General features: G+C 37.5%; 2 protein-coding genes across 2 annotated transcripts; one reads left to right on the top strand and one right to left on the bottom strand.

Annotated features, from left to right (window-relative positions):
- Positions 1–391: 391 nt before the first annotated feature.
- Positions 392–5,842, top strand: LOC114523203. Its single transcript, XM_028544062.1, has 5 exons — positions 392–624; positions 1,243–1,713; positions 2,188–2,707; positions 3,012–4,406; positions 4,891–5,842. The coding sequence occupies exons 2-5, from the start codon at positions 1,288–1,290 to the stop codon at positions 5,667–5,669; spliced, it is 3,120 nt and encodes a 1,039-aa protein (XP_028399863.1). The 5' UTR covers positions 392–624; positions 1,243–1,287; the 3' UTR covers positions 5,670–5,842.
- Positions 5,843–7,188: 1,346 nt separating this feature from the next.
- On the bottom strand, positions 7,189–22,426 carry LOC114523160 (inactive phospholipase C-like protein 2). Its single transcript, XM_028544020.1, has 32 exons — positions 22,123–22,426; positions 21,856–22,005; positions 18,835–19,038; positions 18,328–18,367; positions 17,596–17,725; positions 17,269–17,381; positions 16,945–17,011; positions 16,685–16,778; positions 16,304–16,421; positions 15,764–15,852; positions 15,412–15,532; positions 14,815–14,900; positions 14,589–14,671; positions 13,983–14,135; positions 13,670–13,781; positions 13,184–13,363; positions 12,848–12,955; positions 12,400–12,470; positions 12,210–12,263; positions 11,847–11,931; positions 11,272–11,418; positions 10,923–11,020; positions 10,706–10,750; positions 10,367–10,417; positions 10,046–10,117; positions 9,781–9,894; positions 9,465–9,533; positions 9,141–9,194; positions 8,557–8,592; positions 8,414–8,470; positions 7,878–7,973; positions 7,189–7,616 (listed from the first exon to the last, which is right to left on the bottom strand). The coding sequence occupies exons 1-32, from the start codon at positions 22,328–22,330 to the stop codon at positions 7,551–7,553; spliced, it is 3,171 nt and encodes a 1,056-aa protein (XP_028399821.1). The 5' UTR covers positions 22,331–22,426; the 3' UTR covers positions 7,189–7,550.
- Positions 22,427–23,667: the final 1,241 nt, after the last annotated feature.

Genomic DNA, 23,667 nt, shown 5'->3' with positions numbered 1-23,667 from the left:
ACTTTCCAATGGATTATGCTCAGACGACAATTCCTGACTACTCTCGACTACAGGCTTCTGTCTTGAGATGAGATGAAGGATTAGTGTTTTCTTCCGTTGTTTAAGGGGGCCAGTAGTCAAGAAGTCTTCTTTTCCTTTGAGTAACGCTAAAATCTATTGTTTCCATATTGCTGGGCAATTTATTCTGAGTTGTATGAACGTGTAGGTTCCATAGTAATTAGTTGCGAACACCAGACACACCCAACGATGGAAAATGGCGGATGGAAGATGGAAAATGACGTCATGTCAGTTCGGTTGCTGGAAACAAGCGAGTGACGACCTAGCTATAGTTTCGAATTTCATTTTCATGTACAATAGTAGTTTCGAATTTCAATTTCATATACAGGATGGTTGACTCGTTGGAGAGCCAAGTTCACGTTGGCATTGTTGATGGAGTTCTATGAAACAGTCTCGCAAATGAGTCATTTCATTTGCCGACCCATCCGCAATATCGCTTCCTTATTAACATAATTATAAATTACTTCAAAGTCTTCAAAGTTTGCTGATTGAAAGCGTCAAGTCTCATCTTAGCCATATTTGGTTTCGGTTTACATGTGCTGTACCATTGCATCGTCTGTCTAACCGGTATGTGTTGTTGTCTTGTTGCAACACTAGTCAGGAGATTATAACTCGGTAGCGAGCTTAAGATGTATCGAATCTACGACAAAAAATGTGATTTTATTCCTGTAGTGATAACCATAACTTTTATTTCTGTAGTGAAACTGTGTGGATGAACGACAGACAGTTTATCACTAAATATAGTTTAGTAATAGTAGTAGATTTGATGAGTTTTAACGTCGCTTATTCCTTTCAATTGTCGAGCAGTCTGAAACGACTACATGTCAACAAAAAGATAAACGATTAGTCTACGCATAGACGGAATATGGCGGAAATAAACGATTAGCTAGTATATATGTCTACGAAATTGGCCCTGGTAACATATCGCATGCATGATGAGTATTATTATTGTACCCCTTACAAAACTCTTGAAATCTCAAGGTTTGCTGAAATTTTTCATCTAGTTCTTGTGAAGGGAAAACGTTGTTATATTACATTGCTTTCTATGTCATGTGACTCCTGTGGATTTTTATAATAATCGAGACGAAACGACGTATATTAATAATTAATATAAATACATTTCGCGAATATTTGCATATAGACCCGTTTTGAGTGCATGCCAACTAAATCGCTTTGTAATTCTAGGAAAGTGCCGACAGTACAGTAAGTTTATAAACACTGGTTTTCAACATGGATGAGAAAATTCATCCTGCTTCAGACTTTGCTGAGCAACTAAAGGTGGCTGGAACCGATCTGTCAAAGCAAGTACCGGCACTTCTCGGGCTTGGCGAATGGTACTTGAAAAAAGCAAAGACAACTGCAAATGGTGCTGATTTTACAAAGGCTGACGCACTTTACAACGCAGCCCTTGTCAGATCGAGGCTTGCAAATCATGAAATAGGCGAAGAACAAATAATACTCACAAGAATTGTCGAGACCTATCAAGAATTTTTGTATGCGCTCCCCAACGAATTGAAAGTCAGCGTAGACGAGATTCGTAATGAAATCGATTCTCATAAGAAGTTTCTAGCCAATGAAAGAAGGATCATTAAAGAGCGCGTTAAAGAAATCGATTCACGTTCTAATGGAGATAAAAAAACTGAAGATCACTATGAGGTATTTAAAAACTATCAGGGTTGTTAGTAAATTGTGCAGGCACAAAACTGAAGTGTTAAATGATTATGGGGCCGACTGTACGAAGGCTAGATACTTAGCGCTATCCACCGAATAGTGATTCTTTAACTGTTGTGAAGATGGTTGAAAAGCAATAAAATTACCGATTTGGAGGAAGTATTTGTTAAAGCGAGCCTCCAATTTTAGAATACTATAGGTTCATCTTGATACCGAAAGAACGGGCACTTGAAAAAGCAATTGAAAAAGTCACTATATCCGGTGGTTTGCGCTATAAAGCTTTCGTACAACCTGGGCTGGTCACGTGCGGAACACTACGTATGTACACTAGCCAATTAGAATGCCTGAATTTATAATACTTCATCAAATACACTCCTTGTTACCGGAGGTGGTCAATTTTTAGATTACCAAATTAGTTTTCCAAAATTTCCTGATGAGGCTGTTCACATTATATTTAAGATCCATGCAGATCAGATGCACGACGTTTTTCGAGACATTCAAAATATGTATATCAGACTTGTGTCAATGTTAACCAAAGAATGCGTAAGTAAACTTGGTCAACCACCCTGTAACTTCGCCATCATTGCCCTGGGATCGGTGGCTCGTATGGAAGCAACTCCTTATTCAGATCTGGAGTTTGCCATTCTATACTCAGACCCTGGCATAGCGGACAAAATCAACTACTTCCGTGTCCTGAGCTACTTTCTTCATTTAAAAGTTATCAATCTTGGGGAAACTATCCTTCCAGCTTTGGGAATTGAAGAGCTCAACAATTTTGAGGATCCCAAACGAAACTGGTTCTTTGATTCGGAAACGCCTCGGGGAATTTCGTTTGATGGCGCAATGCCATGGGCTTCCAAAACCCCGCTAGGGAGAAAGGCAACGAAGAATAAGCCTGCATTAGAGTTGATCAGAACACCTCAGAAAATGGCTGAATTACAAGATGAAGAAACTGCGGTAAAAGAAGGATATCATTTAGGTAATTATTATATGGATACGATAAATGGATACAGTTAAAATCGATTTCACATATGTAGCTTTTGCCAAGTTGATTCCGAAATTTACGCATCCGTTGCCGACTCCTTTCAAGTTTAGAAACCTATTTGTATAAATTTCATGTACATCACATTTGAACTTCGCACGTTCGTAACGAGTTCCGCCAAATCAACTTTAGATTGATCTGGAAAAAGTTATGTGAAATCTACACTGTACACAGAATTGATTGTTTGCTGGTAGAGTTTATTATTATTGCCTAAATTGCCTTCGCATTTATCTCTATTTAGCTGATATTATGGTCAGAGTTTCGCTTCTTTATGGCGACCGAGCTCTGGTAGACGAGTACAATAAACATGTGGCTGACAAATTAAATGCAATTTCGTCGCCAGCCGTGGCGAGATCGAATTCAACAGTCGGTAGGAAGAGAGGAATTCAACAACTGTCTAAGGACATCGACACATTTTTTCCGTTGAAGACATTTTTTGGACCTAGCTGTGCTTTCAACGCAAAGAAAGACTTCTACCGTCTAATCTCGTTACTACTCTCAGATCTAGCGTTGATATTCAACATCAGATCACCCACACCATGGCAGGTCATCTCAGAGTTGCAGACTCGGGGAATCATCGACGAGACAGACATGATGAACATCAAAGTTTGTCTATCAATTGCAAACGAAATCCGTTTGAAAACGTACCTTGCCAGCAGTCGACAGAAAGAAGTACTTTCATCTGTTCCACGATACTCGAACACTGCAAAGCATTACCCTACTAATTCCCACTTCTACCAAGATTTTGATGAAGATGACGCAGCACGTCTTCTAATTACCAGTGTGGATATATATGAACGGTGTACCGAGTTCTACGAGACGTATAAAAAGACAAATGAAATCGACTTACTTCGGAATGTACCCACGTTAACCCAACCTACAAAAAGATGTATAATAGGACATCTTTATATTATACTGGAAAATTATCCGAAAGCGTTCGAGTTGTTGGAACCTTTATCCAAAGATAGGACTGAAAGTGCGGAATATATGAACACTCATTACGGACTAGGTCTTATTTACAGCACTTATCACGAATACGAAAAGTGCATTGAATGTTTTGAAGAAGCACTGAAGGCCTATAGTGGCTTAACACACCAGAACGATGAGAAATTCATTGCCGGTCTGTCGGTCATCACGAGTGATTTAGCAGAAGCACTGAATCTAAATGGTGAATATAAAAAGGCCTTAAGCATTTTAAAAGAAGCAATATGTAAACACAATGAAATATACGGGCAAGGATCTCGGAAACCCGAACTACGTCGATTGATGCGTCAGCTCGGTGTGGTTTATAGCGAACTTGGCAAATATGAGTTAGCCAGCCAAACATTTGAATACTTGGAATCGATGCTTGCTGGTGGCGCTTTTGATGGGGAATTGTTTGATATTAAAGTTCTCCTGGCTCTATCGTTCACTATTGGTAAAAAAGATTGTTCGCAGGCACTGCAATACGCAGAGGAAGCGTTAAATCTTGCCAACAAGTTTTATGGAAACGAAAACCCTAGTCTTTGTTTCGCCGCAACATGCCAGAGTATAGCTATGGTTTATGAACGTTGCTGTCGAGTGGATGAGGCTTTATCTTACTACGAAAAAAGTTTAAAAATGTTTAATTTTACAGTTGGTGACAATCCCCACCCAGGTATAGTAAGGTAGTAAATAAAATAAGTTAACTGTACTAACTCACACATCTTTTAGATAAAGAAGAGGGCAAATATCAAAATTTCATAGTCAAAATTTTGTGATTATGTTTTGTAATAAGAACTTTACCTCAGACCATACCTTTAAACCGAAATAAAGTATATTTCAAGAGTTATCAGGTTTCTTCAACTGAGATGCGGATTTTTACTTGACAGCTAGTCCCAGTCCTTTCCCGCCATTTCAGATCACTTGAAGATTTGATCAAGTACGATTAACTCTGACTCAAATATTTTGACAACACTTCATTTCATTTTTCACCGGGAAAGGGTTCGTGTATCTTTCGTGGAAGTGTAAATCAAACAGGGAACTTTGGGATATTTCGTGCCCTCTCGCTCTTTCCCTAAGTCAACGTTTGCACAACTCCCTCACATGCGTAAGAATATGAGAATATCAGTTCCTAATTAAACGTCTCTTCTACCTTCTAGATAAAATAGAATGTTTAATGAATTTGGGAAGATTACACCTTCAGATAGGCGAAACCAATAAAGCCATCGGGTACCTAGAAAATGCTCTAGAACAGGCGAAGACCTCCTTTCTGCGTGGGTCCCATTTTCTAGTCGCAAAGATTTTATATAGTCTTGCGGATGCGTTGAAACGAGACGGAAGGTTGGCGGAATCCTTGAAGTATTCCATTGAAGCGAAAGAGGCGACAGATAAAATCTCTGGATCTACAAGTGCTCGCATGCTCGCTGCATTAACACTTAAAAGCATGGGAGGAATTTATAACGAGCTTGGTAGATTACCCGAAGCGCAAAAGTGCCTCGAAGATACTCTCGCCATATACTCGGAAATGTACGAGGAAAATAACGCCAATAAGAGCGTTTTGAGATTCACTTCAGCACTCACCTATTCAGAATTTGCTTGGTCTGGTGACCAAATGGAAGAATTCGCTCAATTGAAGAGAAAGCTAACCAAAGCTGCTAAAATCTACAAAGAAATGCCGATAACCAACGGAAATAAATGCTTTCGTGCCGTGTGTAATCTTTTTGTACTGAGTACGATTTGCGAAAATCATGGCGATCAGGACGATGCTTTGGAACATTTAAAAGAAGCAAGAAACGTCGCAAAAGCCAACAGTTATAAGCACGAGGTGGTGGTAGATGCGTTGTACACGTTATGTGAGAAATATTTAGATTTGCAATTCTTTGACGAATTCATAATTTGTGTGAGTGAAGCCATAGAGATGCGAAAAAGCTATAGCTGACACGAGGATGAGTCTATTCCATCTTCGTTTATGAAACATACTTGTCCCGAGTCTATCAGTTTTGGCCAATTTATCCCAAAAAAAGTTTGTAAATAGTCTGTAGAACTATTATACTTAGTTTTAATGCATGATTGATTATTGTAAATTTCCCTAGTACTAATAATGTGAATAAATTCTACTTTCATCTTTCAAAAAGAAAAAAAAAATTATCCCAAAACATCAATATTTTGATACCTTTGACTACCTGAAATGTTGATCCATTGGAGAATAATCAATCTATTAAAAATGTACCCGTTACAAACACATAGTATTATAAAGTACCTTCAAATTACGATGGTATAATCGTAGAGAACTCCGTAGAAAATATTAATTGAAATCGTAGAAAATATTCTTGTACTCAAGACCACAGCAGTATTCGTTCTATTTTTTTCCTATCTTGATTCTTGATACGCATGCCTGGTTGTTATTCATTCCTTTCGGATTTGGCTAGATCATATTCATTTAGAAGTGAAGGAAACCAAATTGGTGTTGAGCATTCTCAGTGTACATGCAACTTTGAAGGGAATGGCGAGTCGGGTTTGCAAACCAATAATTATGCGCGAATGGACATAACTTTAAAAGTACATACCAATTCAGATAGTAAACAATCCGATTGTTTTACATTCCGTACATCACCTTTAGTTTTAATTCAAATTTATTTTTCATTTTCTTTAAAATGCTATTTAAATAATACAATATTTAAGTGCTCGCATATGACTTTGAGATAAATAATTTTTTATAATACATAATATTTGACAATTCCATTTAATATTATTAATCGAATATCAACGATATGAAATTAAAGTGTTGAAGTTAAACACTTCATCATTTCACTCGGCGAGGAAAAACTCGCATTTTCGCTCGGCCGTAAGAGTGAGACGAGCAGAGGTGAATTAATTTTTTTTGTTTCTCCCCCGGTATTTTGAATATGCCCCACAAACGTTTCCTCTAAAGGAAGAGTAGGCGCGTTGAAGCCGTTGATGCGCAAAATGTGAAAACAAGCATGGCGGCAGTCGAACACCCGCCACAGCCGTGTCCCAATCGAACAGAGGAATAGGTCTGGGTTGGTTTTTGCCCGGGGGTTGTTGTTTAGAAAGACAAGTTATAGAGACCAAGCTAAGTGTTTCAAGCTGCACAGATAACTTAAAAATATATGAAACACATTTTGAAAAAAGCGGGAAAATTTTGGGAAAATTATATGGACGCAAATTGGACATTATATAGAGCTTATTAAAACTTGCAAAAATCAGTTTAGTTCGCAAAGATTATCACAACAAGCTTTACTAGTGCCCATTCTCACTCGCACGAACCTGGCAGCATTTGTCCGACTGTGATCAATATTCTCCTGAACAAGTATTTCGTTGTTCTAGCAGTTCTTACCAGTGGCGTTGCCAGCATCGATAATTGCGGGGGGGGGGGGGGGGGGCATATTAATATATTCATGTTAACAGACTGTAAAGACAATTGATTTGAAAAGAAATTAATCCTGCGTATCACGAATATATGAATATGGCCCCCCAATTATCGTACTGGCTACGCCACTGGTTCTTACAAACACTACAATTCTACAACAGATACTGTGATTTCCAAGTAAGATAAGCCTGCTCTCCAATAGGCGAATTAGACAGGCAAAGCGATCGCCTTAGCGTCGCTTTGTGCGAAGAAATTCGCACAGAGGAAAAACTATGTGGGATAATATACATGGGAGTATTATAGAGATTCTTAAATCGTGCCAAATTTTATGAGTTCATAAATACCCCAGTTTTACAACTTGTTGGACACGCAATATGGCAACATGATGGCGACACAGTATTGTTGTTGAACCTGTCGTTACCTCATCGTTCAAGATTGCTTGGAATCTTCAATAACGTTTGATACAAGACCAGATGCTACCGCCGCCTCGGGTATCTAAAATGGACGAAATCCTTGTTACATGAAAACAATTAGAATGAAATTGGTCCGCCTGAACTTGTTCAACTCGGCTGTTCAAATTTAGTAATTAAATATGTAGTTATTAAATCATGTAGTAATTAAATTCTTAATAGTGCATTATAACAAGTAAAGTTTAGACTAACGTTATATCAACTGTTTTCATTATCTATCTGAAACAATTCTCGTCCATGCATGCAAGTTGTTACACAATCCGCAAACTAACACATATCCACTCACCTGTCTGAGATATTCCGAACACTCCTGTCTCGCAGAAAGCAGTAAGTCCCCCTGGCCTTTGATAACCCTGATATTCCAAGCAAAATTTTCTTGAGCCTTATGTGAAACAAAAAAATGTTTGAGGTATTAAGAAAATAATTATTTAAGACATTTTCCAGCTTAAAATGACAGTCGCAAGAATCCAAATTTGAAATGGCTCTGGGCTATCACGGACAGGAATTTGCAGGGAAAGGCATTGCGCGGAAAACCTGGGAACGAAGATGTCCCGACGTCCTTTGTGTACGACACGGTTGAATAGTCAGACCTTGTTATTACGTTGCATTTCGGTCGCATCGAATGCAATTCAAATAGACAAGATGACGAGGCTAAATTAATGAGGTTTATCATTCCATCATCTGTTGTTTGAAATTGCATTAATTCGACGCGACCAAAATAAGACGTATGCATAAACTAGACCCTAGTGTTTGTGGGTAGTTGATGTGCTAAGCGTTACTGTTCTATTTTTTACGTTTGTGAAACAAGGAATAATTGCAAACCTTTGATAGTCTTTTATCTTTTATTCCCTCCTTTACACAAACGTTTTGAAAATCCTCCTGGAAATCGCAAAGAAAGAGAGGGGCAAAGAGAGTATTATATTGACGTTAAGAGAAACTATACAGTATATTAAACCAGCACTTACATGCCATTCCATACCAGCTCTTTCACACTGGATTATCTAAACAATTGATCAAAAAAGTTCAGTGGAGCCGAGACAGCGCAAGTCAACAGGGAGGTTTAGATTTGGCTTCCGTTACTGCTGCCTCATACTGATTGCGCTCGTGATTGGTTAATCCATGAACCGCATAGACAGGGGGACTAGGGGGGGCTTTGGCGGCCAAAAGTATTAAGACAATGACTGGCTAACACTTAGCCTTCCCCTCTCACCATCCTCTGATATGCTCCGCGGTACCTGGGTTAATCTGATAGCTTATATAGACGTATCGCATTTGATTGGTCCGGCACGTCAAGAGCCGATGTACTCAGGTATAAAAGTGTTTTTGATATACGACTGTTCATTTCAAATTGGGCTAATTTCAGCCAGTCAAATTTTCACCTCGACCAGTGAGATATCTGCTTGGAATCATCAAAACAGATTGATATACTTGTTTTGATTCTCAAGAATAACCGTTTGGGTTACAATTCTTCAGACTTCGCAAAGATACTGACTGAAAAATGGTCGAAGAAAGTACGTTTGGAATGATATTCATAGTTTGCAACACTTACTCTTTCGTGAACAGAATCGCAACGTTGAATTAGATTCCTTGATTCCTGTGTCACCTTCAAAACGAAAACACATAATGAATTTCTAGGTTTAAACTAATTCGCTCTGGATAACTGTGTTTGGGAATATGGACGCTGTTTAATCTATCATTATGGTTTGGTCAACTTTGACGGGAATATAACTACATTATTCCCATGATAGACGTATTTATGTGTGTTTGTGTTAATACAGGACAGACATAGACTATTAGTGGGTTTGCTTTCTCTATTCAAACATTTCTTACAACCACATTCCCGGTAGAGTAGTCGAAGAAATAAACACCGTACGTTTTCTAAAGCTGACATCGCCTTCTTAAGAATCTCCGGCATTTCGCCATCACAGTCGAAACATGGATACTAAAATAGGAAGAGTAAGGAAAAATAAGGAAAAAAATCCTTATACTTTTTATCGAGTCATATTATATGTGTTATATACCATTACAATATTACACTAACCATACCCTATATTAATGCTATTCTATAACTCATTCATATACTTCACCACACCCAACACCACCTCACACTACACCATATACCATAAATATACCCTATACCACCCCACAATTTCAAACTAAACGCACCACATCCACTCCGGCACACAAACCTGATCATCCATAGTAAGTGTTAAGTTGACCGTTTGTGACGAAGCCTCGAGTCTGGATGCCAGTAATCTTAGACACTGTTTTATATTTGACCTCGGAGCAACACCGCAGGTTTCCTTGAAAAAAAACCCCAGAACTTTATAATGAAATTCTAAACTTCGAAAGATATTATGCATTTGGTATTTACAAGAAGTATAGAAAGAGAAAACTCCGTTCAAACTGAAACAAAACAATTCTCCTTAACAGGCCAGCAATCAGTGTCTATACCTTCAATGCCCCTAAAGCATTCTGAACGTTTTCCCGTAGGTCTGTACCATCTCGTATGGGTTGAATTGCCGTCTAAAATGCAATGAGAACTATTTTCTCTGTCTCCGATATTTGAATACTTTGGGGTTTGAATCGAATGTATTTTTTACGTTTACACTGCTGCATCTACCAAAGAGTCACGTTTAATCAAAGCGATGGCCTTCGCAAACAGTCTATTCCCAATGATCTAGTCTCATTACGTTCAAGGTCAAAACTGTAAATGCAAGTCAAAAACATATTGCTAAAAAAACGTACGCATGCATGGATGTAATAAATTTATACCTTAAACGTCTCATCGACCGTAGGCACTCCAACAGTTCTAAGCCGAGTGTACTGTAAAAATATTGAAGAATATGAGTCATTTTAACCACGCTATTATCGAACTAATCTCTTTCAGCAACTTGGGGATCAAACTTAAACATGGCTCATGTTTCACTCCACCTTTATTACTATTTGTTTATTATATAACTTGCATTAGCGGAAGTACTTATGGGGAAGTATGGCTATGGCAGTATTAACCATGTAGGGAAGAGGGGCGCGTGTAGGGGGATCACTCGAGAATCACATTGCATGTCAAAGACACCTCCCTTTCGTGCTTCTTATAGTAAATCCATCTCTTACATCTCTTCCTTTCTTCGATCGCTTCAACGACGACCGTTTTATTTTCTAAACGAACGCCGAGTTGCAATTAGTAAAATTGTATCACAGAAAGTTATTCATGACTGTTTATTGGTCAGTTCTGTTGTCACGTGTTCCCTTATCACATATACTGTACATTGAGCGTAATCAAACAGTACTAGTACTGGCACATTCACTACCGATGGTACGTTGTACTCACCCCAGTCTCCTCCTCCCCAGTTATGGTCACGTGAATAAACAGCGTGACGGAGTACATAGGTTCCCCAAGCGAGTTTTGCAATCTAATATGTCGATATCCTGCAAACGGATGCATAATGCTCAGTCCTTGCTACTGATGGCTAAGCATAATAGCCAAAAGAACTGTTGAGCAATCTTTGGGACAAATTACGGGGATTTGAATGACTGAAAGACTAACTGAGATGTAGTAGAATGATCAAAGAATAGAGTGAAGTTTTAGTTTTAGTGGTTTTATATTGGTATAATTTTGTGATATTATTCCCTATCATAAAAATTTGAATCTACCCGACGAATGTCGTATCTAAGATTACCTTGTTGCATGCAAACAAAGGGTATCGTATATTGCCCAATAAAAGCATCACCGATAAAATCATCATCAAGAACGACAAATCTGACCAAGGCTAACTCAGGAAGGTTGATATGAAATTCAAATGTTTCGTCGAACACCGGATTGAAACCTATAAAAGGTAAAAGTTCAGAAAGAATGAGCATTGAAAGATTCGTTTCTAGTTAGCGAATTATCCTTTCCTTCGTGGGGAAATTCTGGTCGAAAACTCACCATTCACGTCATTTTACCTACAATATTTTCGCCTGTCATTCGGCGTCAAGGTCGAAATTCCAAGCACTGGTTACTATGAGGAGATTGCAACAGGAACTAAACTGACTAATATTGTTCCTTCATTGGTGGGTGCAGGTTTTGTTTTCTTAAGGCATTCTTCAGTGAAATTTATAACAAAAACCTAAATATCTTACATGTGCTAGGCCATGTGAGCATACAAGATTTGATTTCAGTTTCATATTCTTTTTTCTATATATAGTTGTCGGCAGCATCGATAATCCTAAGTACGTTAGTCCTACTTGAATAGCTGTGTTGTTGCAATCTTACCATTATTGGTGATAGTTCTCGTCTTTTCCTGAACCGTATCAGCTGGTATGCCATACACAGACACTGACACAAAAGGATCGATCACCTAGATGACCAAAAACGAATTGCCTAAGATATTGCTTTAAGTACAGGGAGTCTATACAGCCAGTATAAAGTGCAGTATTTTCTCCGCCTATTTTTTCTTATTCGTACAGATTTTAATGATGTAATTTTTAGGTGGTTAGAAAAAGCAATTATCAAGCTTTACAATCAAATCTTTTTCACTTCATAGCAAGAAATATACAGAGTTTTCATTAGGCAGAAATGGCTGGAAGGCAAAACTCTGTGATTGGCAAATTGAAAGCATATAAATCACATCAATACCTCTCCTTTCGTGCCAGACATCTTGGGTTTAGGAAATTGCTGGCCACTGATTATCTGGAAGAAATAATTATAGAATATATTTTCCTTCGCAAATAAGTCCTGGGTTTTTCAAAGCATCGACTCAATGTACTGCATAAGGGACGCGATACGCACCATTTACCATGGGCGACATGAATTGTTTGAGATTTACCTTTATTCTGAGTATTTGAGGTGTAACTCCAGCTATGGCGTCTTTGCACGAAGGATTGAAATATGCTATTTCTATGAATGAAACACCACATGATGATATTTATCTCAAACGGAAAACTGCAAAATAATCTGCCAATGGGTTATACTGAATCCTATATATACTATATATACTTTTCCTAAAAATCTGGGCTATATCCTTTGTCTGAGGTTACTAGTGCTCAAAATACTTTGTCTATCGGAACATATCCATCAGTACAACTCATGGATTCCCAGTTCTTAGGAGCTAGTGTGAACAAGGCTCGAAAGAATTTCGAATTCTGTTCGAAATAATCAAAGAGCTTTGTCCTTAACGTTGTCAGAGTATAAAAAGCGGGTATAGTCGAGAGTGAATAAAATTTGATTACCGACCCCAATCTTGGGCAAATGAATAAAAACAAAATTATTCTTACTTTCTCTCATGACAGCAGGTTTTAGTATATATCCACATCGACCGTTATTATTAAATTTCGCCGTGTTAAGATCCATCGCAAGTCCGCCAGTTTGATAATTTAAAGCAACTGCAAATCAGCAAGAAGAAAATAATCAACTCTAGCTCTTATTCCGTCTATCAAACATGGTTGCCTCGCATAAATAACATTATTGTGACAACATTAAACAGGTTGGGCTATACATATTTAAATAAAAAAACGAGATTCCTTCCTTCCCTAACCTCTAAACCTCTTTTTGTTTTCTTCTATATTTACTCTACTTCCGTTTCTCATACATGCATGTACTTGTAATCTTACCCATTTGACAACCGTAGTTCCACATCTCGACAGGGTTATAGTTACTGGAGTCAACTCTCTTCCCTGAGGGGTAAACGCGAGTAAGAAAGGCCTTGTTATGATTCACAAACTCTTCAGGATACGCTGTTATCTGCTTCTTAGCTGTTGTTTCTCCCAACGAGCTCATCTCCCAGTATTTTTCTACATTAAATATTGAATCGAAATGAAATTCGTGAAATAAGTACTACGAATATAGAGAGCGCAGGGTTTTCCTGGAGGGTTTTAATTCAAATTAACGAACTCAGAGAGCTTGCCCTCAGAAATCAAAATGTTTTAAGATGGAAAAGGTAATTTTAACTTCGCGTAACATAACTCATAAGACTTTTCGAGCTTGCATGACGTCATTATGAGGAAACGACAGCGGAATTTTCATGAACCTGGCGACTTTATTATAATTATATCATCAATAGACAACTCGTAGCCAATGCAGTACGGTTTTACACTTACGATTTTCAGCGGAGTTTGCAAAACTTTCAAATCTGACGGACGTGCAATACGTGACCAGGTCGGACAATTCTTTCGATAATTTGATTGTTTTCTTTGCTGTCTTGTTATCGTCCTTGAAAAATAAGACGAAATCTTGGAAAGCTAGTTTCAACAGTTTCATTCATATATACAGACTATCGTTGACACGAACATCTTAATAGATTTTTATCAACAAAACGTTCTTAATCAACTCTAATTAAACCACCTATAAATGACATAAATTATATTACTATATCGTTTTGCTTCCGCTTAATGACAAAATCAAGCAACTTACTTTTCCATTACTGGGTAATTTCTTGATAGATTTCTTCAAAGATAAATTCTTGATATTCTGTTCACCGTTTATTGTGATATTTCCATCAAATTCCTCCTCCTCTTCCTCGGCCGAAACATACCCTTCCCCACAATCCTCCGCGATCTTTTTGTTCTGGGACATAAAAACATTTGCTACTAAGGGCACTGCATGCATTTCTGGACTGAGTTCTAGTCTCATTTCGGGAAAAACTGAACAAAATTTTACTTGGCACACATTTCGCCTTATCCTATGTAAGGCGATTCCAATGAAGAGATATTTCATCGAGATCAACTTTCTGTTCACGACTGTTGAGTTATCACGAACCGCTTAATCTTAAAAGCCTGTTGACATGGAGTGAGTTATCCCGGCTAGGTGAGGTGAAAAGCGCATCACATCAGAGGCTTAACCTGATTAGTCTTTCATTATATGCAGTTTTCACCTCACCTAGCCGGGATAACTTGCCCATGCAAACACTCCCTAAGAAAGTGATGTTTATCCGGATTTCTAACTATGTTGATCAAAGTGTTTTGACATTAGAAACAAACTTGTATAGTCTACACAAATGAAGTGTAAAATATTTCAGACCTTGACTAGGATTTTTCCTCTTAGATCTTCAGGTGAAGGTAAGCAATCTTTTTCCTTGTCCGGCGGGACTGTATGTAGCTTATCTTGTGATAAAGAAAACAAAACACACATTGAACTATCTATATCAAATGCTAACTTCCCAATTTTTCCGGATGATAAAGCGAAGATTTTAATCCATATATGCACCATAAGCAGACCATAAACTGAAAGCTACTTTTCTTTCTACCTTTTAAGATTTCCTTCATGTGATTTGCCATGACTGTTTGTTGTTTGATACTGCAGTGGTTTTCTAGAGATAATATTACTGGAAAGCTAAAAAAATGGAAGTTTACACTGATTAGACTTAGAAAGGTCAAACACTATAATACATTATTGTGATTTTTGGCACTTAACTCGATGCATGTAAATTCTAGAGGTTTTAAGAGTTGGAAATTCCACTCGTAATTAAGACCCTTTAAACACCTAGATTATATATACATTATTGTTTTATTCATTATAAACAATTCAATCAGAGATACAAGTGGAGAATGCTTCAAATGAAGCAGTTAATTTAGCTATATTTCTACGCTCAATGTTGCATCCACAGATGTAAGCAAGTGCTTGGTACAAAACTCGCACATCTTTGCTAACGAGTACAAATTCTAAAGGGTAAACTGCTAAGTTATTGGGATGTATTACGTTACGTAGGACTCAAGATTGCGCGAAAAGCTCAGTAGAGCTTCAACAAACACGCGCCGGTAAAACAGTCGCTGTCCAGTTAAAATATTCCGATCAATGAGGGATGGATGGATTATTCGAATTGAAACAGAACAAGGTCACTTACTCTGACGTTTCAAAAGCACATTCATTTATTGATTGAATAACATCCTTGAAAAGAATTTTACTCGTCAGCGTTCGTCCGTGGTAGATCACGGGCTCATCATTCGGACCGTCCCAGCAGTCCACTAGAGAACGCAAAGACACGTGATATCAGGCTATAAAATCGACTTTACAAATCACCTCATACTACGATTCTGTCCACCCTACATACAGTTAGCTGTTGCGAGAGGCAAGAGGATAATTTTGTAAGGCTGGTATTGTCAATGTAAATTACACTGATAATCCAAAACCTCCCGAACTATCTTTTGTAAATACTTGAAATATTCGCTACTAGAATGTATACAGCTTGAACTTACATTCTACACATCTACAACACAATTCACACAGAGCTTTCGTATATCCTGCCACACTGGACCTGCCAGTGATTTGGTCTTCTAACAAATATCTAGAAATACACGTATTGAAAACGTTTGAAATACGTATTGAAACGTGGAAAGTTTGTACTTTGTAAACTTATATTACTGGGGCCGGTTGTATCAAAGCCGGATAGCGCTATCCACCGGATAGTGATTTTTTCAATCGTTCTAAAAATGCTCGAAAAGCGATAAAATTTCAGCTTAGAAGCAAAAATTATTAAAGAGGATCCTCGATTTAAGAATACTAAGATTTAATCAAAGTTGTGGCAAATAACGAGCGATTTTGAAGCGATTGAAAAAACCACTATCCGGCTTTCATACAACCGGCCCTGCACGATAATTATTTGGTGTATTTAATATCAGTAAATGAGCATTTTTGTCCGTCAATAGTAAATAAAAAGGCTGGGTAAGTGAAGCTAACTGCAAAACACAGTGGGCATTTATGTAGCTATTAGCCTTTATAGTCGACTCTATACTTACGTATTATGCGACGATGCAATAAAATAATGTGATAATGGTTGTGTCATGTCTTGCGTGACTTGAACACAGTCGGCATTAAATAGATCATTGGTTGGTTTCATTAAATATTTCGTGAATCCTAAAGAAAAGAAACAATAGTTCAATGGGAGGATACTAATACTATCACTGAACTATTAAGGGTCAAAATGATTGGAGTGTATCAAGTATAGATAATACTAATAAGTAAGATTTTCTGGGGTCGTATATATAACGCAAAAGATGAACCTTACGGACCCATAGAGAGAAGTTCAGGTTTTCTTCCTTGAACAAAGATCTAGTCGATATATTTTTCAAACTCAAATGGAGATATTCACCATGCACCAGGTGTTATCATGCACCTACCATCAATTCCCATGCACTTATTTCTCTTTCCCTCAGCAGTGGGTTCACAGTGATTGATAATTTCCACGCAATGGTCTTTCCCAACCCGCGTCAACTAGAAAATATAATATGAAAGATGAGAAGCGAACACAATTTTCAATTTGAAAAAATTTTAAATTCAATTTTAGAATGGTTTGGTCCACTTCCAAAGAGTTATATTTGCAGATAAAAACGAAAGGTCTGTTGACAAAATAAAAAGTTTTGAAAAAATTTCCACAAACCCCTTGCTCAGATTCCAGAAAGATAAGTAAATCGTCTGTCGTTAAATAGTCTTTATTGCTGGCGTACCTGAAATAACATAGACAGAACGCAATCTTAGCCCAGTTTAACACCAAATCTTAGTTTCCCACTATGAAAAATACGTGACTGGTATGTAGTTTGCTTTCTGAAACACACAAGTTTAAAATCCCTAAACTGGTGTAAATTACGCCGTGATAATAGGGTTGTTAAATCAATCGCCGAGAGTTTGTTGAAATGGGTAAGGTGCATGTGATTAGAATTTTAAAGACCACCCGTGCCGGGAGCTGGGTCCAAACGTACATTACCTTGCCATTAGGAAGTAAATCTCCGGACGAGTCGTCAATTCTTTATAAAGCTGTAGAAATTCTTCCTTATTCAAACTGTTTTTTTGCGGTCTTGAGTTGCTAACAGCAACTTCCTATCGATGAAAAATCAAGAAGAAAACTTAACTGAGCTCCTCCCCAGAGAAACGGAAACTGGGAGCATTGTTTCCAGGAAGAACCATGCATAAGGTATAAAGAGAAAAAGCTTGATTGGAATAACGAACTGATCAAAAACGAATTATAATGTAAAGTTTTATGAGAATCCTCCCAGTAGTTAGCCTTAAAACTACAAAATGTTTTTGAACAAACCTTAAATTTTTGCTTAACAACTCTGGTAGGCGCTGTAACGCTGAGCTGTTGTAAGAGTCCCAATATTTCCGTCTCGTTTAGCAAACCTTTGTTCTTTTTGTCGGCTAGAATAAACATTTCCTTCAGCCATGTAAAAATTCGTTAAAGAAAACCTCATTAATGGGTTGTGCTTCAAAAGATGGTGAAGTTCACGAAAGATGTCTTACGTAAAACTATGACAACAAAACAAGATTTACAGAAAACACTCCCTGTCAGATGCGTGTGTCGAAATGTTCTGTCATTCAGACTTCCACATACGGAAGTGAAATAAGGCTAGTCATCATGGATTTAACAGCCGGCAATAGCCGGCATATTTATGGCGCCAAATTTTAAGTAGGTAGAACCCTTAGTCATTATGACATTCTTATAGCTGATTTTACCACAAGAGGTATTTTATAATGCGCTGTGGTTATAACACTTAAAATTTGTTGTTTAGACAATGTGCATTCAGCTTTCCTAAGTGGCTGAACTTTCAACACTTTACATGTATTAGGAAAAACGTCCACCTTTAAACATGTTTTCGATCATTGACTCTTCCCAATCACGGCGAAGCAGTGATAAAAAAAGCCGGGACAAAAATAGCAAATATTTTTGAAGGCCTATTAAATAACTTCATGTTTATGAGACTATTTTGAACCCTGACGTTAATTCAGAATAAAAAATGTTCGAACATGTTAAAAGATTAAAGGATATCTGTCCCTCATATGCTGTCGGCTCTCAAAACAATTTTCACCTAAAAATAGATACAAAAGGCATGTAATTCTCGAAATAGCTCTACGGTTTCTGGTGAAATATTGGTTGAATGAAACCAGATATTAGTATACCATGACTAGAAATTAGTGACAAGATGGCAGTCGCTTGTATATTCATCTCATCTCAATCAATACATTAAACACGACAAAGCCAGGGCATACGGCATGATAAAGGCACACGATATGCAAGAGAATTTCCTTACATAAGGTCAATACTCTAATGACACATATTCCACATTATTTTTAGTGTTGTCTCTTATCGAATCCAATAAAGCAATAAAAAAGCCTTAAATTACAGAAACAGGGCGATTTTGGAGGACTTTTCTATGGGCACAGTTTACCCCCACCTCTAAATTGTTGATGGTATCATATTCTGCATCCACCGCTTCAAACAATACGCCCCCCCCCCCTCCGCCGTGAGGGACCCCAAGCACTACAGCCAACTTACTGATATCCGAATCGAGAAGGCACCGTAAGCCAGTAATCCAAATGTTGGCGTCATCGGGACTGGTAGCGATAAGATCCAACGATATAAAATTTTCTCCATGAATTACTGAGAAAGCGCAGTCCTCCGGAATGTCGTCCCGTTCTAACGTTCGAAACACTTCCGTATTCTTGCCTGATCTGACTTCTTTGATCATCGAAAGCGGAACTTCAAAGAGAAAGATTGTATCTTATATAGGGGATAAGGGATTGGGGTACCGAGGGGTTTAGATTAGATTAGATTAACAACTCTAATTTAATTCCAGTTGCGATGTTTTTATCACAATTGAGATCAGTCGCAAGCAAGCGTGGCAAAAATAGCATGGCTGTAAAATTCTTGAAAGATACAAACTATCGATAAAAATTGGTTAAAACTTCACTTAAAAGAAGCTTTCCTATCGTACAAAACATTACAAAAGGTAAACTGATTAAAATTACTCCTTTTTTAGTCGTTCTACAGTATGATCATGTTTATAAGAGGCTTTTCAACAAGACGGAAAACGATATGAGTTTTGGCGGCAAAAATATTGTTCTGAAAAAAATTCATATTTTATTTTACATAACCGAAGGTGGTTGATTTTCATTATTGTGGAGTTATATCATACATTAATTACATGCAAAATTATAAAATATTAAATTATATAATGTATAAGTTTCATGGAAAAAAGTTTTTGAAGATTAATTGGGGGTGTATATTCATGTATTAATAGCATTTAGGCATAAAATAAATATATGAATGTGCTCCCTTCTCCCAATTAAGCTTCTAGCTATGGCCCTGGGAGTTAGTTCTCAAGAATTTATTGAGAGAATCGCTCTTCGAAATTTTAAAATGGTAAAATATTGTAGAAGTCTAAGCTCTTCAAAATGTCATGCACTATCTTTGTTGTGCAGGTGAAATTTACATGCCTTTAATTTGCATCAATTTCATTTTCTTTTTTCCCCCAGAGGGATACTTAATTACATTTGAAATATTATAAATTCTGAAATGGACAGAATAATTCTCAGGAAAATTAAGTTGTAACTGTAGTTAATTCACTTTTTTGATAACAACCGGATGGATAGCAAAATGCAAATTAAGCCAAAGCATTAATAATTAAATATATACAATAAAAATGGTTGATTTTTCAACAGATGGAAGTTTGCACAATAATCTCTGACAAGGGTTTTGAAATTATCATAGTCTTGGATTTTTTCTACATTTATTCTATCTTAAAATTACCCGACTATTGAGCCTAAATGATTAAAAATTGGAGCCTGTATTTTAAAAAGTTGACAGCAATTTACAAAACTTGCTCAGTATTTGTGATTAAGCCTGTTTTTTTTTTTTAATGTTTACACTATTGAACATAGCACAGCCACATGCACAATGCTGTGGGATAGGGACAAAGCACTAAACAGCTACACAATAACCAGGGTTAAAGGTTTGATACATTAAGACCCATATAAACCATTAACAGACATACATCAGTCTTAGAATTTAGAAACTGTTGGGAGTTGTTTTAATGGGGTTCTAGTATAGTGTTCCATATTGAGTTTACCAGCCTATTCAAAATGATGTCAGAAAAAACTAGTCCTGCAGGAGAAGCTATATTTCGAGGATTACAGTCGATATTGAAAGGTAAACTTGAGTGCTGTGCGGCCAATATAACATAACAAGTACACTACATGGGAATGCAGTTAGAAATACAATCTTTAAAGTGCAGTTGAAAATGGCAGACTGAGTGGTAACCTAGGGTTCTCAAAGATCATTTAGTAGGTGCCAAATTCTTCTAGTAGACTGAGAACCTACCAGCTTATGTCACCTCAAATTGTGATATTATAATACACATATTTCCTTTCAAGGTAAACAGCGATAATCCACTACAATATCCCCAATTAATAATTCACACAAAAATTATGCAGAACAACAAAAGGAAAAAATGACTTATGTCGATAAACGATGAAAATAAAGAATCTTAGAAACGTTTTGAAAAAAAAAGAGCTTCGCTTTCCAAAGGGCACTGCTTTCAGAACTGCTGCGAGTTTTGAGAATCAATGTTCCCTCGCTATATACTTCCGTTTGTATAATCCTCTCAGAAATGCCAAGTGCTTTTATTTTAGATCGGGTAAATATGCTCGTAAAAAATTTGCGATGCGACCGCGATAAGGCCAGAAATTTTAGCGAACCCATCTATTTTTGTTCGCAAAATGTATCAAATTCTATTAATTGCAACATTTGGTGTAGCATTTCACCAATTAGAATAATGTAATGTAACGATTTTGTAAACATAAACGTTTATAAATATAAGGTTTCTCGAATACATCGCAATCAAATTTAATATGCAAAGGAATATTTGACATGCATATCTTGTCGATCTCTTGATCAGACCTATCGAGGAGTTGGTTTCTAACGTAAAGGACTGTATTGATCGCTTTTTAATAGGTCTCTGTGTTGTAAATGATGCGATGGTATCTCGTTTTATTGGTTTCAATCGCACTCGATACCAAAACATTGTTGAAATGGTTGCAATCGTAGGTTGACATATAGTTATGTCAAAACTTCGCAATGAAAATATTATGTACAGCCGGTTTTTAATCGAATTTAATCAAGTAAACCGGCATGGATATAATTCTAAATAAGGGCTCTCAGAATATACCGACTTTTTTTTCTATACTTTTTCGGGTTGACGAAATATGTGTTAGTTTATGTACACGGAAGTCCAACCAGTTGATTGTCAAAATTAGTCAATGGGGCTTTAAATTTTATAAACTCTTTGAAATAAATGAGATCTGACGCGCTTGGGAATCCGAACAGGACCATCCTTTATCGTTTTACGGCTATAAAAATAATAATTTCCTCTCGAGGATTTGTGTTAATTTAAAGCGAAAAGCACCGCACGATCACAGCACGAAATATGACAAAAATATTTTCTCGAAGCCAGACGAAACGCTAGCCGCCTGGGCAATCAACTTTACAATACGAATCGAAATTGATGGGTCCTCTTACTTTTGGCTTTGTCCGGCTTTTTCGTCGATGGACTCCATCGTAGACACGATAGATCCGGGTCCAGATAGAAGAATCGTAAATACTGCCGAGAGGTAGAGCGAACTTTATGCAATTCTGAGCCACTTTGCATAGACAACAGACAGTCGGCAGCTAGACAAAAATATTGAAAAACAAATTTATGTTCTCAAACTTACGCGTATGAAAACAACGGAAAGCCAATATCAACACGTAGTATTATGAGCCAGAAATAGGGCCTTCCTCCCTTACCGTTTGTAACCTTTTTTTCGCCCGGAATTGAACTGAAAGATACGGACTTTGGCACAGGTCTATCGTTAGATTTCTTTAGTATACTTGATCGCCTCGGTCTTGACGCGTTAAAGCTGGTTGAAGTCTCACTCGTATCGTTCCGTGAACCCTCTTCGTCGTTGATTTCCCCGTGTGAGCTATTTTCGGCTCCCTGTTCCGATCCGTCCATGTTCGTATTCGTACAAATGGCAAATATGGACAGTATTATAGTGCGATAGGAAATTGGAAATATTGTTCCACATAGAGGTCAGGACGACTGAAAAGACCGCCGGCCAGACAACAATGTGCTTCCACGGGGAAAATGTATGCTTTTCCTTGCTGACGTCATTGTGGGGCAAAGCAAGTCGGCCCCGCCTTGTTAAGCCGCGAGCTTAGGATTATTGGTGAGACGTTATACGTAACTTTAGAAGTAACTTATACTCAGCTTCGTACGCGCGTGATTGGAAATTACCAAGTTGCAGTATTGGGTTAGTAATGGCGAGATTTATGGCGGACAAACATGTTGTTCAGAAACAGTTCGTTAATGCACTGTTTTGACCTGCCTTATAATGACTGAAACTTCGAAAGAGCCATTGGGTTGGTTGTATAGGATAGTGTACGGGATTGGACATGAAAATCAATAGTTTCGAGTTAATTTGCAACATGATCATGAAATTAGGCCGACGACGTGGGCTCAAGTGGGTTGCATATATAAATTTTAACTATATATAAGTTCAGCCGTCATTATTGGCGCATGAAACTGTCCATCATTCTGACTAAGGCAACTCTCCTATAGCCAAGGTGAGAGAGATTCATACAGCTACTTAGCTGAACTGTAATTCGAAACGCGTTTTATGGAAATGTACGTGGGTTTATATTGTGAGAGCCGCTCTGCCCCCGAATCACGCTTTTCTTAATTTCTTAATATGATAAGAAATATTGACTCAGCTGCAGGGATATTATAGACTGCCATTTTCAATCATTATACTAACTACCAAGTGGACAATATCTTTACTGGACGTGGGAGGGCACACGAACTCGTACGAAGCAAGAATGGAACAAAGCGCATTTTGTTGAAAACAACTTGGAGTCGTGATTGCACAGAAAACATGCAGCGATGGGGACTTCACCAGCCTCGCGATGCTCATTTCCTCATGGATCTATAAACGCGGATAGGAATTGGACAGTTCCAGGTCGGTCAGGATAAACTGATTAAATTGCACGTTTGAATTATGCATGAAAGATGTTGCCGTATTGTCTGCAGGAGATTAAAAATATGTATATTTATAGCATGTATATTCAGCCTCGCAATTCTCTTTACTTTGTGATTTTCAGTTTTGAATTTTACATGTCGGTGGTTATTTATAAGTCCAAATAGAAAGCTAGCCTATCCTTTTATTCAACATCCGAAACTCCGAACTAAATGTTTTTAACCTTAATACAAAGATACTGTTTACAACTACATATTCAGTGCATAATATTCAAGTTGACTCATTCAAGAGAGATGTAAGAGTGTTATTTCATTTT

Source organism: Dendronephthya gigantea, unplaced genomic scaffold (genome assembly GCF_004324835.1).
Source record: "Dendronephthya gigantea isolate DGI-Jeju-01 unplaced genomic scaffold, DenGig_1.0 000026F, whole genome shotgun sequence".
NCBI classification, from domain to species: Eukaryota; Metazoa; Cnidaria; class Anthozoa; order Malacalcyonacea; family Nephtheidae; genus Dendronephthya; species Dendronephthya gigantea.
Note: the sequence above shows the minus strand (reverse complement) of the source record. Positions and strands in the feature narration are given on the sequence as shown.

Coding starts and splice junctions, on each gene's coding strand:
- LOC114523203 (XM_028544062.1), top strand. CDS start 1,288: ATGGATGAGAAAATTCATCCTGCTTCAGACTTTGCTGAGCAACTAAAG. Junction 1,714..2,187: donor AAACTGAAGATCACTATGAG/GTATTTAAAAAC, acceptor ATTATATTTAAG/ATCCATGCAGATCAGATGCA. Junction 2,708..3,011: donor AAAAGAAGGATATCATTTAG/GTAATTATTATA, acceptor ATCTCTATTTAG/CTGATATTATGGTCAGAGTT.
- LOC114523160 (XM_028544020.1), bottom strand. CDS start 22,330: ATGGACGGATCGGAACAGGGAGCCGAAAATAGCTCACACGGGGAAATC. Junction 10,118..10,366: donor CGGTCGATGAGACGTTTAAG/GTATAAATTTAT, acceptor ATTGCATTTTAG/ACGGCAATTCAACCCATACG. Junction 8,593..9,140: donor GCGATTCTGTTCACGAAAGA/GTAAGTGTTGCA, acceptor TCAATTGTTTAG/ATAATCCAGTGTGAAAGAGC.